Consider the following 21,351-nt stretch of genomic DNA (forward strand, 5'->3'; position numbering starts at 1 on the left):
CCAAGGAGATACACAGAAAGTAATTGAACAAACAACTTAAAAAGTTGTTGATATAGATAAGAAAGGATCATCCATTAAACAAAAAAAGATAATTATTAAGAAAGAACAACCAGCAGGGGATGGATTTCAAACCTGGGAGCCTCTATGGTTGGCCTCAAGAAATTTATCTTAACTGGTGTATATTCTGATCTAGGCAAAAACAAGTCAGATGCAGAGCTGAACTTTTGAACTGCAAAAATTTCAAGGTATGTTGAGTAAACAGATTTACATGTGAAAGTAAAGGCATTAATGGGTAAAGGGTAGAACTCCAAGATCTGCAATGGGGGCATTTAAGCAATTCATGCAACTGAGTACTTTAAATCGCCATATACTCTGAGACTCCTCGCAACCTGGCCCTGATCTAATGCAGCCTTCAGAAGACTTTGAAGACTAAAACAGAAGGCAAAGGCTTACAAACACACACACATACATAAACACAAGTGCTGACACTGAAAAGTTTAATAATTGAAAAAAAAAAACACCAGAATCTTTGTATCTCCACTTTTGTACCTAGTACTTTTTCCCACTTCCACTCAGCATATCCACTCTCCTTGCCTAATTTCATGATTCCCAACACATTCTCCTGGAGCCCTAGTGGTGCAGTGGTTAAGAGCTTGGCTGCTAACCAAAAGGTCGGCAATTCAAATCCACTGCCCACTCCTTGAAAACCCTATGGGGCAGTCCTACTCTGTCTTACAGGGTTGCTGTGAGTAGTAATCGACTCAAGGACAATGGGTTTGGTATTTTTTAACACATTATCAAAAAAACCAAATGCACTGCTGTTGAGTCAATTATGACTCATAGCAACATTATAGGACAGAATAGAACTGTCCCATAGGGTTTCCAAGGCTGAAAATCTTTATGGAAGCAGATTGCTTCAATTTTCTCCCAAGAAGCAACTGGTTTTTTGAAACACTGACGTTCCAGTTAGCAGTCAAGCAATTTAACTGCTGCACCACAAGGGTCCTAACACATTCTACTGTACTATAGATTGTTCTTAATTATTGTTTGTGATTCATCTCTTTCCTTCAAGAAAGGTACCAGTTTGTACTCTTTTGTTCATCAATGCACTTAGAAGAGTGACTAGCATGTAGAAGGCAATTTATAAATATATGTTGAATATATTTGTGCTCACTGTTCCCTATGGAGGCACACAGACAAGGTTTGAGATCATGGTGTAATTTGTAGGAATCATATGCTGCATCAAACTCTAGAAAATACATTGCGTATTTTTTTCCATGTCCTATGTAGGGCACATTTTACATCTTTGTTCCTCAAGCTATAAATCAAGGGATTCAACATGGGGATAACCAGGGTGTAAAATATGGAAGCCACTTTATCAGTGTCAAAGGAATGACTGGACTTGGGCTGCATGTACATAAAGATTAAAGTCCCATAGAACACTACCACCACTGTCAGATGGGATCCACAGGTGGAGAAAGCCTTGTGCCTGCCCTCAGCTGACTTCATCCTGAGAATGGCTACAAAAACGAGTAGGTAAGAAACAAGAACTGTTAGAAGAGATGAAATCAAATCAAAAGATGCTAAGATGAGATTGATCAATTCAATTTCATGTGTGTTTGAGCAGAGCAAGGATAACAAGAAGAGATTGTCACAGTAGAAATGATTGATGATATTGTAGCCGCAGAAGGATAAATTAAAAATCTTTATGGTGACCAGAAGAGAAACAAATGTGCTGTAGAGATAGGGTATTGCCACCAGCACCCAACAAGTCCTTTGTGACATGATGACTGTGTAGAGCAGAGGGTTACAGATAGCCACAAAGCGGTCATAAGACATTGCTGACAGAAGAAAAAGTTCACTAGTTATGAACACAATAAAGAAAGCTAGCTGTGTAGCACAAAAATAATAGGAGATAGTGTTTTCATCCACAATAAAATTGACTAGCATTTTGGGTCCCACAGCTGTTGAATAACCAAGATCAGTGATAGCCAGGTGTCTGAGAAAAAAGTACATGGGTGTTTGTAGCTTGGAGTCTGTCTTGGTGAGGATGATCATGCCTGAGTTGCCCACCACTGAGATCGTGTAGATGATGAGGAACAGCCCGAACAACGGAGCCTGGAGCCCAGGGTGATCTGTGATTCCCATCAGAAGGAATTCATTTAGCATTGTTAGATTTTGCTTTTCCATCTTGGTCTATCAGGAAACCTGTTCTGGATAGAGATATCAGCGTAGTCAATCGGTTTTATGTAGCATCATCTGGTAGATTTTTAGTATACAAAGGCAATATGCTAAATGAATAAGATAAATCCAAACTTCCAATACAGGTTTTTGAAAGTAAACCCGCCTCCCACAAGTAAAGTATAGGTACATGAAGAAAGAAAAAAAGATAGAGGGAAAGAAAGAAAAATCTAACTTGTTATCAATTGAGGAAAATTTGCTGCCCATGGAACATTTGTCAATGCCTAGGACATTTTGGGTGTCAGTACTAGGAGAAGGGTACTACTGGTATCTAATGGAGGCCTGGGATGTTATTAAAAATTCTACTATATACAGAGTAACCCCACACAATAACAAAATTTCCAGTCCAAAATGTCACTATGGCGGAAGTTGAAAAGCCCTGATACAGACATAGAGATAGAGATAGACACAGATAAAGATGTAGGTGAAGGCATATGTGTACGTGTACACGTAGATGTAGATGTACATATACATATACCTTGATGGGATTCCTGGTGGAGCAGTGGTTAAGAGCTTGGCTGATAACCACAAAGTCAGCTTTTTGAATCTACTAGCTGCTCCTTAGAAAACCTATTGGGCAGTTCTACTCTGTCCTATAAGGTCTCTATGAGTCAGAATCAACTCGATGGCAACAGGTTTTCTTTTTTTACATATAGATATATGAAGCAAAAATAAAAAAAGTAAAAAATTTTAGATGTGTTAGGTATATGGGTGGTTACAAAACTTTCTTTTTTCATTTACAATACTGACAATTACATAATGACATGTATAAAATTATAATATGTATGTTAACTTCATTAAAAACATTTCAAAATGCAAATTCCCAGAATGTGTGGAAACATTTAGTATCCCTTACTTCAAAACATAGTCCTGTAAAAGCCCTTGTGCCACAGGTGGTACAGTCGGAAACAACATACTTGACAAGTATTGAACACAAGGAAAATCTAATAGATCGTGGTGGGGATAGTCTGTCTTTATACAGGAAATTATTCCAGGTGGTAGACCCATACAGATATAGTCTTTTTTATACCTCAGCTTGTGGGTAATAGAAAAGTTTGTGGCATAGTGGTCAAGTGCTACGACTGCTAACCAAAAGAGCGGCAGTTCAAATCCACCAGGTACTCTTTGGAAACTCTTTGGGGCAGTTTTACTCTGTCCTATAGGGTCACTATGAGTTGGAATCAACTCAGTGGCAATGGGTTTGGTTTTGGCTTTGTGGGTTATAGAATAAAAAAAAAAAAAGATACCTTAATTTCTTTATTCACAAGTGCAAAATGACCACTTCCCTTCAGTGTTGCTGGAAAAAAAAATGAGGATTAAATGTTTCAATGCATTTAAGATATCAGGACATAAGTCTCAAATATCAAGTATATAGTGATGTTTTTTTTTTTAAATGACAAATGATGACAGTAAGTTACCTGAAAGGTGTTTTCTTTACATATGCATATGCAAATTCTCCTACTGTGATCTAGCTTCTATGTCAGGGTTATGATGATAAGTAGGTTGAGTAGTTTGTTATCCATGTAACTGAGCCCAGCCCTTCCCTCCTGCATCCTCAACTCCATGACTAAAATTGGACCATCGATGTGCCAATCTTCTGGATGATACATCTTCTTAATACATTTTAATATAAGTTGATGGACTGCTAACCTAAAGGTCAGCGGTTCAAAACCACCAGTGGCTCCATGGGAGAAAGATGTGGCAGTCTGCTTCCATAGAGATTTATAGCCTATTTACAGCTATGGGGTCACTTTTGAGTCAGCAGTGCATTTGAATATAAATTTACTTAAAATATGTCCTAACCTAGGAGCATTTTCATTATAACTAATATACTAAATTGTTTGTAACAAATGAGATATAGTTTCTCATGGAAGAATCTAAGACAGTGAGAGAAAATTTGAACAAATTGGGAGAAAGTAAGGTCCATGTCACTGATTTTATATAACAAAATTTCATTTAAAAATTCCATTTGGATAAAGAAATCCTCTAGTTTAAGCTATTATATAGTACATAATGCATATAAACACATGTATATTTAAATTAAAATGTATATATGTATCCCTAATAAGCCACAGATTAAAAAAAAAAAATGCCAGAGAAGGATGAGGATGGCAGTTTAAGGTAAAAGAACGAAAGGTTTGAAATGATACTACTTACATGAAAATAGCACTACCAGCAGCCTCTGAATCAAGAATAACCAAACAAATAGAAAAATACAATAGTATCATATTAAATAATAAAATGGTTGCACAGGAAATACACTATCTCATTTAAAACATTGCTTACAAGGTTGTGACCCTGTACACACATTGCTTATGTCAGAAAAAAAAAAAAAAACTATTGGCCTCTTTCCACCTAGAACAAAGGAGAACGAAGAAAACCAAAGACTAAAGGAAGTAATTAGTCCAAAGGACATATGGCCCACATGAACCACAGCCTCCTCTAACCTGAGACCAGAAGGACTAGATGGTACCACTCTGACCAGGATCACAATAGAAAGCCTGGAGCAAAATGGGGGAAAAAATGTAAAAAAAAAATTCAAATTCAAAAATAAATAAACAAAAAAGACCAGATTTACTTGTTTGAAAGAGGCTGGAGAAACCCCTGAGACTATTTTCTTAAGACAATCTTCTAATGTGAAACTACAGACACCCCTGGTGGCCACCTTTCAGGCCAATAACAGACGGGGCTGCTAAACAATAACTTCGATCAACTACAGGAGACCAAAAGGGCAAGTAGTCAGGGAGGGACAGGGAAACCTGACTAATGGAAACAGGGAGCCAGGAAGGAAATGAGAAGAGTGCGGACACAGTTTTTGGTAAGAGTTTCTGATTGGAAAATTAATTTGCTGTGTAAACTTTCACTTAAAGCACACTAAAAATTTTTTTTAAGAGGTACTGAATTGGGTATTAGTAGATATTATAATTAGGAAATCAACTATCTTCAATGAATACAATAAAAGCAATGTAAATCTTGTCGAGTTGCAATGATGAAAGGCTGAAGAACAAAAATACTTATATTGGTAAGTGCTGCTTTTCCTATAAGTTAAGAGGAGATAAGAGGACTTCCTCCCATCGGCTTTGGAGTTCCACGGAGAGCACCAAATTATTTTCCATAGTTTACTGTATTTGTTGAGCATTTAATTCATTTTACACAGCTATGCTCTTTGAAAAAATTATGTCTTCTTCCTGCCAGATTCTACTGGAAATTGAAGAATATGGTATATATTATACTATCACCATAAAAAAAAAAACTAGGTAATTAAAAGTTTCCTAAACTCCAAAAATTGCTTTTCACTTCTCAACACGAGGTGTGAGATGGAAATTTATTTGTTTCTTCATCAAGAGATTAGGAAAAATGGACATTTGTACTGTTATCTAAATATGCATTAAATATTAAATTACACTTGAGAGGTACATAAGAGCCTAGAGGCAGCTTATAACTGAGGATTTTGAAGAACACCAATGCTAGAAACTGAATACCTGCAGCTTCATAATTCTGCTGCAGTATTTTTAATACTGTATATGCTTCCTTTACTTTCATATTGGAGCTCTATTATTCACATAATTAGGCCACCTGGGTGGCAAAAACACTTAAGCACTCAGCTACAGACTGAAAGGCTGGTGGGTCGAGTCCACTCAGAGGCACCTTGAAGAAAGAAAGATCTACTTCTGGAAGGTCACAGCCATTGAAAAACCTGTGGAGCACGGGTCTCTGATACCCAGGGGGCAGTTATGAGGCAAAACTGACTCCAGGACTTTGTTTTTTTCTGTTAACTTTATTCAGATAACTACTTATATGAAGTAAAAATATTTAGACATGGAATGATAATGTTTCAAAATGCTTCTTAGCATTTAGCCTCTGAAATAGAGTGTGAAGATTTGAAAAAAAAATTATGTCAAAAAATTGGAGAGAGATCCTAGCTTCAGGCACTATTGAAAAGTATAACGCACACAGAACTGAATCAGAAATCCTAATATTTTGCAATGACTTTGCCATTGGATAAAGGTGGGACCCTGCAAGGGTCAATGAAACATTCTGGATACTGGTAAAATACGGAAACAGTCTTTTTACCTGCAATGAAGCCTCTGTCTTGACTCCTCTCCCAAGTGTTTCTTAAAACGGCAGAGGGAGAAGAATTTATGGATTTTTTTTTTTTTTTTACCCATGGAGATCCTCCCTGAGGAGATGCCAAACAATTTGCTGATTGTTCCTGAGGCATTTGAAAGCTTAACAAAATACCTGGCCTTCGTTTGTTAATTGTCCAGTATATTTTGTATTCACCAGTGACCAAATTTTTACTCATAGAGTGTGTATGCATGTCTATGTTTATCTGTTTCATATAGTCCTTTGTTTTACTCTTTGTTAACGTTCCATTTTTACCACATGGGGATCGGGATTAAAATATCGTATCTGTATAACAGACCTATCAACATTCTCTATTTCTACAGTGGTTTCTTCAAACGGATGACAAAACGAAGAAGTGCTTAAACACTGTCTTATCACATTATTTAAAAGACTTAAATGGAATAAAACTATTGCATTGTGCATATGTGAGGTATCACTTCCTAGTTTGCTCTTACTATTTTTATTATTGTTGCTGTTATTGCTATTTTCAAGTTATTTTTTGTTTGTTAATTTTGTTTTGACCTAAAGAACAGAAATGTTACCCTTGCTTCTCATTTGATGATCAATTGCCATCATCTGTCTGTTTAGGTTTTTTGCTTCCTTTATTACATCTCAATATTGTATGCTTTTCCATTCTGTTCAATCCTCATCCCAAAACATCTTTCTTGCCTTCACACATATTCAGCTGTGCTTGACATATGCTGTACCATGTCAATATACACTTGTGTCTTAGGCTGGGTTCTCTAGAGGAGCAAAACCAGTAAAGCATATAAATATGTGTATACAGAGATTTACATCAAGGAAATGGCTCACAGGGATATTGAAGCTGGAACATCCCAAGTCCCGAGATCAGGATACAGGCTTCTCCTGATTCATGCAGCTGCAAGGGCTGGATGACCCAACATCTACAGGTCAAACAGCAGGGCTCTTGCTCACTGGCTGGGAAGATCCAAGAATCCCCAAATCAGCAGGCAATACTGAAGGCAAGCTGCTGGCTCAATTCCCAAGAACCAGAGGTCAGATGAACAGGAGCCAGCTACAGGACCCAAAGTGAGCAATAGCAAATGAACCTTGCCAGAATGTCTGCTTATATTCAATTCAGACCACACACCCAAGGAAACTTCCTTTCAACTGACTTGCTACTCAGAGCAGAGTCTATCATGGAGGTAACCACATTATATCGAACCTCATCATGGAAGTGATCACAACATCTTTGGACTGCCAAACCACTGAGAATGATGGCCAAGACAAGTTGACACACAACCTTAACCATCACACCTTGTAAAGTGTGGTATTTTGTGTGTAATGTTTTATTATGAATATATATGTATTATGCTATAAATCTTTTTGATGCATTTTGCCATTTTAAATATTTGTAATGTAAACATTTGTGACTTTTTTTTTTTGCTTATTTGTGATATGTAATGATATGTATATGTATGTGTGTATTTTTTTTTACTTGTCTATTCTTTAATGGAAGGAACACCGGTATTGCAATGTTTAAAAATTCACTGCTAACCAAAAGGTTCACAGTTTTAACCCACAAGCCATTCTGGAGAAAAAAGAACTTGCCATCTGCATTCATAACAGCCTAGGCAACCCTATGGGGCATTTCTACTCTGTCCTATAGGTCACTATGAGTCACAATCCACTCCATGGTACCTAACGAACCAAAAATTTTTTAATGGTAAATATCTTGTTGTCTCCAACAGAACATTGTCCGATCTTCTTGCGTTGGACATGTCATCAGGAAAGACCATTTTCTGGAGGAGGACATCATATTTGGTGAAGTAAAGGGCCAAAGAGAATGTGAGCCCTCTGTGACATGGATTTCCACATTGGCTGCAGCAGTGGACTCAATCATACCAGTGATTTTGAGGATAGCCCAGGACTGGGCATCATTTTGTTCTGTTATACATAAGGTTGTCATAAGTTAAAGTCAACTCAATGGCAGAAAGCAACAACATTTTGAGATAGACTTTTTTCACTTCACATGACTCTACTAAGGTCCATCCATGCTGTTGTGTGTATTAATAATTTGTTCATTTTATTGTAGAGTATTGTATCATGTATCTATTTATTACAGTTTACATAACCATTCACCCACAGAAGGAAATTTTGGGTTGCTGCCAGTTTTTAGCTATTATAAATAATGTTTTTATCAACCTTTTTTTCTTTTTTTGGTTGTGATTTAGGTGAAAGCTTTCAGAGCAAATTAGTTTCTCATTAAACAGTTAATGCACAAGTTCTTTGTGACATTTGTTGCCAACCCTGTACTATGTCAACACTCTCCCTTTCTTTACCTTAGCCTCTGTTTCCATTTGTCCAATTTTTCTGTCCCATCCTGTTTTCTCTTCTTTGCTTTTGAACAAGTGTGCCCACTAGTCCTGTATTTATGATTGCAATACGAAGTACGTCACTCATGTGTGTTATTTTTGGCCGCATAGACCTGTCCAATCTTTGGCTGAAGGGTGAATCTCAGGGGTGACTTCAGTGTTGGACTTTAAAAGGTGTCCAGGAGCCATACTTTTATGGTTTCTTCAGTCTCTGTGAGACCAACAAGCCAGGTTTCTGTGTGTGTGTGTGTGTGTGTGTGTGTGAATTTGAAGTCTGTTCTACATTTTTCTCCCTCTCTGTCTGGGACCTTCTATTGTGACCCCTGCCAGAGCAGTTGGTGGTGGTAACTGGGCACTGTCTAGTTGTCCTGGGCTCAGTCTGGTGGATGCTGTGGTTGTTGTGGTCCATTAGTCCTTCGGACTAATCTTCCCCTTGTGCCTTTGGTTCTCTTCATTCTCCTTTGCTCCAAACAGAATGACCAGTAGATATATTTTAGATGCCTGCTTGCAAGCGTCACCACAGTTGGATGTACAATATTTTCTCTATAGACTATGTTATGTCTGTTGAGCTAGATATTCCCTGAGACCATGGTCCCCAGCCCCTCAGCCCAGTAGCTCAGTCTCTCAGGTGGTTTGGATATGTCTATGAAGCTTCTATGACTTCGCCCTAAACAAATTATCATGACTTCCCCAGTACTGTGTACTATCTTGCACTTTTCCAAAGTTACCATTTATCTACTAATTTGTGTAAATGTTATTGTATGAAAATAAGTTTTCATTTCTCTGGAATAAATGTCTACGTGTGGGTTGTTTTAATTTTGACAAAGTCCAATTTATTGATTTGTACTTTTTATCAATATATTTGCAGGTAACAATAATTCATTAGTTTTTATTGTTGAGTAGTATCCATTTTCTTGAATATACCGCAATTTACTTATTCGTCCTCAAGTAGATGAGCAGTTGGGTTGATCCTAGTTTTTGACTTTTGCAAAGTTGCTATGGACATTTGTATACATGCCTTTGTAAGGAAAAATGCTGTAATTTCTCCTGGGTAGACATATATGAGTAATATGGTTAAATTTTATGATAAAACTGTGGTTAGCTTTTGAAGACCCTGATGCTGAAAGGAAATTATTTTTTAAAGTATTTATACCATTTTAATTTCCCTGTAGGAGTTTATGAATACTCAGGTTCCTCCACATACTTACCAACTACATGATATTCTAATAGATGTAAAGAATTATGTCATTAATGTTTTAACTGAAATTCTTTAATTACTAATGATGCTGCTCCCAACTTGGAGAGTGGCAGCTGGGGTCTTAAACGTTAGCAAGCAGCCAACTAAGATGCATCGATTGGTCTCAACTCACCTAGAGCAAAGGAGAATGAAGAACACCAAACACAAGGTAATTATGAGCCCAAGAGACAGAAAGGGCCACATAAATCAGAGACTACATCAGCTTGAGACCAGAAAAACTATAAGGTGCCCAGCTACAACAGGTGACTGCCCTTACAGGGAACACAACAGAGAACCCCTGAGGGAGAAGGAGAGCAGTGGGATGCACACTAAAAACTCTCATAAAAAGACCAGACTTAGTGGTATGACTGATACTTAAGCACCCTGGTAGTCATGGTCCCCAGACCTTCTGTTGGCCCAAGATAGGAACCATTCCCAAAGCCAACTCTTCAGGAAGGGATTGGACTGGACGATGGGATAGAAAATGATACTGGTGAAGAATGAGTGTCTTGGATCAGGAGTCACATGAGATTATGTTGGCATCTCCTATCTGGATGGGAGATGAGTGGGCAGAAGGGGTCAGAAGCTGGCTGAATGGACATTAAAAGAGAGAGTGGAGGGAAGGAGTGAGCCGTCTTATTAAGGGGGGAGCAATTAGAAGTATACAGCAAAGTGTATGTAAATTCCTGTATGAGAGACTGACTTGATTTGTAACCTTTCACTTTTAAAGCACAAATAAATAAAAATAAATGAGGAGGTGGGGCCAAGATGGCAGAATAGACAGACGCAACTGGCGAGCCCTCTTACAACAAATACCTGGGAAAAAAAGTGAAAGGAGTACATTCATGACAAGCTAGGAGCCCTGGACATCACAGACAAGGTTAGAAAACGAACTGAGAGGCAGGGGAGGAAGAGACAATTCAGAAGCAGAGAGAAGTTACCAGACCTGAATGGCCAGGAGCCCTCAGGCACCATTCCCGGGAGCAGCTGTGGTGGACTGGTACTAGTGTTCAGCTGCAATTTCCTCAGGGAGAAGCAGCCAGCCACACAGCCTGCTCACACCTCTGAAACCAGAGAAGAATGTCACTCTCAGCAAAAGCCAAGTACTTGTGTATATTCTACCACACCCCCAAGATGGCTTCATGGCTGAATTCCCTGGGCCCGAGATAGGTCCTGTTGAGCACCTAGAGCCATCCTCCAGGCCCTGGAGAAGGAATAAATATGAAATTGAGGGAAAAGATAATTTGCCAGCTCCACTAACATGGGGAGCTCAGGACTGAAGCGGCTCCTGTCCAGGCATAAATGGTCCATGGACTTTGACTACCTTTACTCTCTGCATGGACATCTGTGGGCATATTTCGGGAGAATAGGCCCTTGTTGGCAGACTACAACTATTTCAGCTGGGCGGTGGAGAGGTGGGTGTTTGATGTTTGACACCACTTTGCCTATTACACAGGGTCCTCACCAACCCACATAAGGGGCATAAGGACTGGTGGCTTCACTCAGGTCACCCAGTCACCTGCAACAGGGGTCCAAGGATAACTGGTACCTCCCAGTCCTTACAACCAAAAACATTGGGTGCCCATGGTCTGTCTGCAGAACCCACCCACCTGTACACTCCAGGAAAAATGGACCAGCTTTCTTCAGAGAGACTTGGGGGATGATTCTCAGCCCCCTGCCTTGTTCAGAGTGTGACCACTTGCTGCAACCAGATACCAGTACCTACACCAATCACCCTTACCCCTGCAAGACTGTAGGACAGAGCCTGTACCATACACTTGGTGATCAGCTACCTGGAAACCTAAGCTACCTGAAAACAGCTCTAGCCATCTGGGGAGAGGATGTCAGAGCTCCAAAGGTGAAAATAATCAAGCTAGCTCATTCAAGCAACCCATAGGGTTATACCAAAACAAAACAAAAAAAGAAGCTATGATACAGTAAGCAAACAAAACAAACTAATAAAATAACTTATAGGTGGCTTGGAGACAACTGTCAATATCAAGTCACATAAAGAAACAGACCATGATTGCCACAACAAGCTCTCAAAACAAAGAATCACGGAATTGTCCAGATGAATGAGTATTCTTTGAACTACCAGATGCGGAAAGCAAAAGATTAATATACGGAACTCTTCAAGACTTCAGGAAGAAGATAAGGCAAAATGCAGAACAAGCCGTAGAACACACAAATAAAACAATTGAAGAAATTTAAAAAGTTCTTAAAGAACATAATGAAAAATTTAATAAGCTGGAAAAATCCATAGAGAGACAGCAATCAGAAATTCAGAAGATTAACAATAAAATTACAGAATTAGACAATTCAATAGAAAGTCAGAGGAGAAGAATTGAGCAATATTTGTGAACTTGAAGATAAAGCACTTGGCACCAATATATTTGAAGAAAAATCAGATAAAAGAATTTTAAAAAATGAAGAAAAGAATCATGTGGGACTCTATCAAGAGAAATAACCTGTGAGTAATTGGAGCTCCAGAACAGGGAGGGATAAAAGAAAATTCAGAGAGAATTCTTGAAGATTTGTTGGCTGAAAACTTCTCTGATATGGTGAAAGATGAGTAGATATCTATCCAAGATGCTCATCGAACTCACTTGAGGTAGATTTTAAAAGAAAGTCACCAAAACATATTATAATCGAACTTGCCAAAACCAAAGATAAAGAGAGAATTTTAAGATTGGCTAGTGTCACCTACAAAGGACAGTCAATAAAAAAAAGCTCAGACTACTCGGCAGAAACCATGCTGGCAAGAGGGCAATGGGATGACATATAAAAAACTGAAGGAAAAAAATAGCCAGCCAAGAATCATGTATTCAGCAAAACTGTCTCTCAAAGATGAAGGTGAAATTAGGACGTTTGCAGATAAACAGAAGTTTAGGGAATTTGTAAAAACCAAACCAGTACTACAAGAAATACTAAAGGGAGTTCTTTGGTTAGAAAATCAATAATGTCAGGTATCAACCCAAGACTAGAATGCTGGGCAGAGCCATCAGAAGTCAACCCTGACAGGGAAATCACAAAAATAAACCAAGATAAAAAACGCTCAAAAGAGAGAAAGGGCGATTCTATTACATAAAAGAAGACAACATTAAAACAACAAAGAGGGACTAAGAAATGTAGTCATAGATCTTTCATATGGACAGGAAGACAAGGTGATACAAAGAAATAAAGGTTAGGTTTAAATTTAGAAAAATAGGGTTAAAGAATAAGGTAACCACAAAGGAGACAAACTATCCTACACATCAAAATAAAATACAAGACAAAAATAGAGACTCGGCAGAAACAAAATGGTCAAAGAATAAGAGGAAAAGACAATATATAATCTACTCAGCACAAAAAATTAAGTGGGAAAAAGAAACTGTCGACAACACACAAAAATAGACATCAAAATAATAGCACTAAATTCATACCTGTCCATAATTACACTGAATGTAAATGCACCAGTAAAGAGACAGACAGTGGCAGAATGGGTAAAGAAACAGGATCCGTCTATATGCTGCCTACAAGAGACACACCTCAGACTTAGAGACACAAACAAACTAAAACTGAAAGGATGGGAAAAAATATATCACGCAAACAACAATCAAAAAAGAGCAGGAGTGGCAATATTAATTCCTGACAAAATAGACTTTAAAGTTAAAACCATTATAAAGGATAAGGAAGGACACTGTATAATGACTACAGGAACAATATACAAGGAGGATATAACCAGATTAAATATTTATGCACCCAAAGACAGGGTTGCAAGAGACTCAAAACATACTCCATCAGCATTGAAAAGTGAGATAGACAGCTTCACAATAATAGTAGGAGACTTCAACACACGGCTTTTGGTGAAGGACAGGAGATCCAAAAGAAGCTCAATAAAGACAAGGAAGATCTAAATGCCACAATCAACCAATTTGACTTCATAGACATATACAGAACACTCCACCCAACAGCACCCAAGTATACTTTCTTTTCTAGTGCACGTGAACATTCTCTAGAATAGACCACATGTTAGGTCATAAAGCAAGCCTTAGCAGAAAGCAAAACATTGAAATATTACAAAGCATTTTCTCTGACCATGAGGCCAAAAAAGTGGAAATCGATAACAGAAAAAGCAGGGAAAAGAAATCAAACACTTGGAAACTGACCAAAACCCTGCTCAAAAAAGACTGGATTATGGAAGACATTAAGGATGCAATAAAGAAATTCATAGAATCCAATGAGAATGAAAACATTTCCTATCAGAACCTTTGGGACACAGCAAAACCAGTGTTCAGAGGCCAATTTATGTCAATAAATGCACACATCCAAAAGAAGAAAGGGCCAAAATCAAAGAAGTATCCCTACAATGAAAGAAAACCCTCAGGCACCAGAAGAAAACAAATAATAAAAATTAGAGCAGAACTAAATGAAATAGAAAACAGGAAAAAAAAAATTGAAAGAATTAAGTAGACCAAAAGCTGGTTCTTTGAAAAAATCAACAAAATTGATAAATCATTGGCCAAATTGACAAAAGAAAAACAGGAGAGGAAGCAAATAACCTGAATAAGAAATGAGTTGGGCAATATTACAACAGACCCAACTGAAATTAAAAGAATCATATCAGATTACTATGAAAAATTGTACTCTAACAAATTTGAAAACCTAGAAGAAATGGATGAATTTCTAGAAACGGACTACCTACCTAAACTAACACAAACAGAGGTAGAACAACTAAATAGACCCATAACAAAAGAAAAGATTGAAAAGGTAATCAAAAAATCTCAACAACAACAACAACAACAACAAAAAAACCTGGCCCAGATGACTTCACTGAAGAGTTCTACCAAACTTTCAGAGAAGAGTTTAGGTATTTCAGAGCATAGAAAAGGACTGAATACTCCCAAACTCATTCTATGAAGCCAGCATATCCCTGATACCAAAACCAGGTAAAGACACCACAAAAAAAGAAAATTACAGACATATATCCCTCATGAACCTAGATCCTTTAAAAACCCTCAACAAAATTCTAGCCAATTGAATTCAAAAAAATAATCAAAAAATTCACCACGACCAAGTGGGATTCATACCAGGTATGCAGGGATGGTTCAACATGAGAAAAACAATTAATGTAGTCCATCATATAAATGAAACAAAAGACAAGAGTCACGTGATTTTATCAACTGATGCAGAAAAGGCATTTGACAAAGTTCAACACCATTCGTGATAAAAACTCTCAGCAAAATAGGAATAGAAGGAAAATTCCTCAACATAATAAAGGGTATTTATACAAAGCCAATAGCTAACATCATCCTAAATGGAAAAGGGAACCTGAAATCATTCCCTTGGAGATAGGGGAACAGACAAGGATGCCCTTTTTCAGCACTCTTATTCAACATTGTGCTGGAGGTCCTACCCAGAGATATTAGGCTAGATAAAGAAATAAAGGGCATCTGGATTGGCAAGGAAGAAGTAAAAGTATCTCTTTTTGTGGATGACATGATCTTATACACAGAAAACCCTAAGGAATCCTCCAGAAAACTACCAAAACTAATAGAAGAGCTCAGCAGAGTATCGGGATCCAAGATAAACATACAAAAATCAGTTGGATTCCTCTACACCAACAAAAAGATCATTGAAGAAGAAATCACCAATTCAATACCATTTACAGTAGCCCCCAAGAAGACAAAACACTTAGGAATAAATCTTACTAGAGATGTAATATTAATGTATAAGACCACTATTATAAGAACTCTAGAAATAGTTTAAACAGAGAAGAAAACATTCTTCGATGGTTATGAGATGAGGGAGGGAGGGAGAGAGGTAGATAAGAACTACTTTAGGTGACGGGAAAGACAACACACAATACAAGCGATGTCAGCACAACTGGACTAAACCAAAACCAAAGGGGTTTCATGAAGAAACTGAATGCTTTGGAGGCCAGGGTAGCAGGGGCGGGGATTTGGGGACCATGGCTTCAGGGAACATTTAAGTCAATTGACATAATAAAATCTATTAAGAAAACATTCTGCATCCCACTTTGGAGAGCAGTGTCTGGAGCTATCTAAGATGCATCAATTGGTCTCAACCCACATGGAGCAAAGGAGAATGAAGAACATCAATGACACCAGGTAATTACCAGCCCAAGAGACAGAAAGGGTCACATAAACCAGAGACTACATCAGCCTGAGACCAGAAGAACTAGATGGTGCCCGGCTACAACCGATGACTGCCCTAACAGGGAACACAACAGAGAACCCCTGAGGGAGCAGGAGAGTGGTGGCATGCAGACCCCAAATTCTGGTAAAACGACCAGGCTTAATGGTCTGACTGAGACTAGAAGGACCCCGGTGATCATGGCTCCCAGACCTTCTGTTAGCCCAGGACAGGAGCCATTCTCGAAGCCAACCCTTCAGACAGGAACTGGACTGGACAATGGGATAGAAAAAGATGCTGGTGAAGAACGAGCTTCTTGGATCAAGTGGACACTTGAGACTATGTTGGCATCTCCTATCTGGAGGGGAGATGAGAGGGAAGAGGGGTTAGAAGCTGGCGAAATGGACAGGAAAAGAGAGAGTGGAGGGATGGTGCAGGCTGTCTCATTAGGGGAAGAGCAATTAGGAGTATATAGTAAGTTGTGTATAAATTTTTGTAGGAGAGACTGACTTGATTTGTAAACTTTCGCTTAAAGCACAATAAAAATAAAAAATAATAATGACGACGAGCATTTTATATGCTTGTCAGCTGCATATTTTCTTTGGATAAGTTATTGTTGATTTTTATGGCTATTTTTTGCAGAGTGTTTCCTTTTTTATAGTTCTGTGCCATCTGCACATATTATGGACACAAGTCATTTATGAGATATGTTATTTGAAAACATTATCTCCAAGAATATAACTTGTTTGTATACAAGTGTCTTTGGAAGAGCAAGAGTTTTAAAATTTGATTTGGCCAAGCTTCTTACGGATTTTGCTTCTACTGTTTGTCTTAGTTATCTAGTGCTGCTATAACAGAAATATTACAGTTGGATGTCTTTAAAAAATAGAAGTTTATTTTCTCACCAATTATGTGTTACTGTTGAGTTGCTTCCAACACATGTCAGAGTTTAGAAGGCTAGAAACCTGAATTCAGGACGCCAAGTCTGAGGGAAGATTTTCTGTCTCTGTTGGCTCTTAGGGAAGGTCCTTGTCATCAATCTTCCCCTCATCTAGGAACTTAGCTCCAGGTCTCTGGGTCCAAAGTATGTGCCCTGCTCTGCGAGGTTTTTCTTGGTGACATAAGGTACCACTTCTCTCAGCTTGCTGCTCTCTTTTATATCTCAAAAGAGAGTCACTCAAAATACAACTTAATCTTGTAGGTTGAGTCCTTCCTCATTAACACAACTGCTTCTAATTCTGCCTTAGTAACATCTTAAAGGTTAGGATTTAGAACACATAAGATAGTCACATCAGATTCCAAAATGTTGGACAACCACACAATACTGGGAATCATGGCCTAGCCAAACTGAAACATATTTTGGGGAACACAACTCAATCCATTATCAGTGTTATATCTAAGAAATCCCCAAATGTATTTATAGAATCAATGCAACTCCACTTAAAATCCAAATAGCTCTTTTTTTAATAAACCAATAAGCTGAAAATAAATTCACAAAGAAATGCTAGGTTAATTTTTAATTCTATAACTCTATTTTTTTTTTTTTATTGTAGGCCCTATTAGACATTGTACATGAACGATCCTATCATCTATCAATAAAAAGTTTCATTTCTTCCTTTCCAATTTGGGTACTTTCTATTCGTTTTTTTTTTTATTGCCTTATTGTACTGGCTACATCCACAAAATGTCAGATTTGGTAAGGGTAGATTTACGTGTTTTATTCCTGGTCTTACTGAGAATTTACTCAATCTTTCATAGCATGTGTGATGGTAGGTGTGACTTGTTCTTTGTTGCCCTCTATCGGTTTGAGTAAGTTACATTTTAACAGTGTTGCTACTTGGGGTTAGGTGCTGCTGAGTTGGTTCCAACTCCTAGCGACCCTATGTACAACAGAACAAAACACTACCGGGTCCTGCACCATCCTCACCTTCGTTATTATGCTTGTACCATTTTTGCAGCCGCTGTGTCAGTCCACCTCACTGACGGTCTTCCTCCTTTTTGCTAACCCTCTACTTATTAAACATGATGTCCTTCTCCAGGGGCTAGCTCCTCATAATGTGTCTAAAGTATGTGAGACAAAGTCTCTCTACTTATCAAACATGATGTCCTTCTCCAGGGGCTAGCTCCTCATAATGTGTCTAAAGTATGTGAGACAAAGTCTCTCCATCCTTGTTACCAAGGAATATCCTGGGTGTACTTCTTACAAGACAGGTTTTTTCGTTTTTTTTTTTTTTGGAAGTCCTAGCCGATACCATGATTCAAAGGCATTAATTTTTCTTCAGTCTTCCTTATTCATTTTCCAGCTTTCACGTGCATGTGAGTTGATTGAAAACACCCTGGTTTGGCTCGGGAACACCTTAATCCTTAAAGTGACATCTTTGCTTTTTAATGCTATTAAGGGTCTTTTGCAGCAGATTTGCTCAATGCAAAGCGTCTTTTGATTTCTTGACTGCTGCTTCTACGCGTGTTGACTATGGATGCAAGTAAAATGAAATCCTTGACATCTCCAATCTCTTCTCCATTTATCACAATGTTACTAACTGGTCCAGTTATGGGGATTTTCATTTTTTTTTTTTTTATGTTGAGGTGTAATCCATACTAAAGGTGGTGGTCTTTGATCCTCATCGGTAAGTGCATCAAGTCCCCTGCACATTTAGAAGGGAAGGCTATGTCATCTGCATATTACAGGTTGTTAATAAATCTTCCTCCAATCCCGATGCCCTGTTCTTCATGTAGCCCAGCTTCTTTGAATAAGTATTGTGGAAAGATACAACCCTGACACAAACCTGCCTTGACTTTAAAACAAGAAGTATATCACTGCCCCTTGGTCTAAGTACATGTTCCTCATGAGCACAATTAAACGTTCTGGAATTCTTACTTTTCTTAATGTTATCCACAATTTGTTATGATTCATACAGTCGAATGCCTTTACATAGTCAATAAAACACAGGTAAACATCTTTCTGGTATTCTCTGCTTTCAGCCAGGATCCATCTGACATCAGCAATGACATCCCTTGTTATATATCCTCTTTTGACCAGCTTGAATTTCTGGACTTTCTTTGTTGATGCACTAACCCTTTTGAATTATCTTCAGCAAAATTTTACTTTTGTGTTATACTAATGATATTGTTCAGTAATTTCTGATTCTGTTGGATTACTTTTATATTACTTTGGTCAAAATTTTATCACAATAGGGACTTTTAAAATATTTTTCTATATCAGTTTATGTGGCATTGGTTTTCATTTCTAATAGTTTTTATGGTGAATGCCATTAAGTGATTTTTAAAAGCCAATCACGCATTCTTGGGGCATACCTAATTTGATATACTATTGCCTTTACATATTTCAAGATTCAATTTCTTAAATTTTTCTGTATGTTTTTCACATGCATGCTGTTTTATCAAATGCTTTTGTCTGCATTTGATATCAGATTGAAGCTATCCTCATATAGAAAATGGAAACATACCTTCCTTTTCAGTTTTCTGGAAGAGTTTATAGAGAATAGGCTAATTCTTTTTCCCTAAATACTTAATAGAATTCCCCAGTCAAGCCGCTTGGACTTGACTAGGGATGGAAATTATCTTAAATTTAAATTTCTATTTTGGTAAACTCTTTATCAATGATTTTTTTTCTTATGGGTTTCCTAGTCCCTGTATACATGGAAATATATCACGCCCCTCCTTCTATGGTCCTACCTTAAAACACAGAGGTTTTTTTTTTTTTTTTAATATAGAAAATCTTAGTGTCTAAAATTTCCTTTATTTTTTCTCATAAATTTTTTTTGAATATTAAATGAATAAAAATAAGAAAATATGCCTGGAAAATGAGGAAGGAATATGGAGCAACTATGTCAAGAAATCATGGCAAATATATAAAATGCCACATATCACACCTCACTCACTAGAAACACAGCACAGTTCAAACATTTGTTTTCTCCTTTTGCTTCTTCCAAGTAGAATAATCAAAATGATGAACAAATATAGAGCACACTTACATTAACCAAATTTGAGAAAATTCAGCCAAACAAACAAAAAAAAAGCAATGACCTAGCTCATCATACAATAGACTTCTTATGCAAGGATACATAAACAATTACAAAATGTCTTCTAAACAATTATAATTTTCCGGATAGATAAGGATAACAATCTGAGACAGAACCATGCAGTTGGGAACTGATATCAATGAGGTAGAGAAAAAAAATGTAAAAACCTGGAAACTACTGTGTGTACTTCAATAAATTTATCCTAACTGGTATGTACACTGATAAAAAAAAAAAAAAAGGTCGATTTAGACAAACCGGATACTGAGCTGATCCTTCTGAATATAATAAATTTATTTTGTTACCATTTATAAGATAATATTAATAAGGAAACCCTGGTGGTGTAGTGGTTAAGTGCTACGGCTGCTAACCAAAGGGTAGGCAGTTCGAATCTGCCAGGCGCTCCTTGGAAACTCTATGGTGCAGTTCTACTCTGTCCTATAGAGTCGCTATGAGTTGGAATCGACTCAACGGCAATGGGTTTGGTTTTTTGATTTAATATTAATAAAAACAATATAAAAGTAAGCAGACTCTAAGGGTTCATATATGAATGTAAAGACACTGATTATGAAAGAGAGGGATTTCAAGGTTTAGAAAGGGGACATTTGAGCAAATTCAGATGACTGAGTACTTCAAAACATACAGCCACACTGAGGCACCTTGCAATTACAGTAAGCCATCTAAGGGCAGAGCCGGAGCACTAAAACAGAAGATGTGTGTGTACACACGTACACAAACACACACACACGCACACACGTGTGCACATGCAAACTCTTTCTACAAAATTTTATCTACTCTTCTGTATTCACTCCTCTTTTTTTTATTTTAATTTACCAATCCTAACACTTTCTAATAGACTATACAATTTCCTACCTGTTAAGCCTATGATGCATCTCTCCTGCTCAAGAAAGGCAACTTTTTTTTTCTGTTTTATTAATTTATTTACAGCTCACAGTAGACTGACTGCTAGTAGGCACTATATAAATAGATGTTGAACTTATCTGCACTTTCATGCTTGCTATGCCCTCCGAAGGCGCATAGAAGAAATGTTTAAAGCCCATAATGTAATTTATGTGAATGACATGGTATAAAGAACTTTGAGAAAACATAATGCATAATTGCCCCTAAAGTCCTACATAAGGCATATTTCACATCTTTATTCCTTAAACTATAGATCAAAGGATTCAACATAGGGATAACCAAGGTGTAAAATATGGGAACCACTTTATTAGTG

The 21,351-nt window shown here is 37.6% G+C and overlaps 1 protein-coding gene across 1 annotated transcript; it reads right to left on the minus strand.

The window, feature by feature from the left end:
• Positions 1-1,157: 1,157 nt before the first annotated feature.
• LOC135230230 (olfactory receptor 8K3-like) lies at positions 1,158-20,369 on the minus strand. Its single transcript, XM_064279151.1, has one exon. It carries the CDS (start codon positions 2,188-2,190, stop codon positions 1,243-1,245), a length of 948 nt encoding a protein of 315 aa, XP_064135221.1. The 5' UTR covers positions 2,191-20,369; the 3' UTR covers positions 1,158-1,242.
• Positions 20,370-21,351: the final 982 nt, after the last annotated feature.

Source organism: Loxodonta africana, unplaced genomic scaffold, assembly GCF_030014295.1.
Source record: "Loxodonta africana isolate mLoxAfr1 unplaced genomic scaffold, mLoxAfr1.hap2 scaffold_89, whole genome shotgun sequence".
Classification (NCBI taxonomy): domain Eukaryota; kingdom Metazoa; phylum Chordata; class Mammalia; order Proboscidea; family Elephantidae; genus Loxodonta; species Loxodonta africana.

What these genes read in the sequence shown, in the direction of transcription:
- LOC135230230 (XM_064279151.1), bottom strand. Translation starts at nt 2,190, where the DNA reads ATGGAAAAGCAAAATCTAACAATGCTAAATGAATTCCTTCTGATGGGA.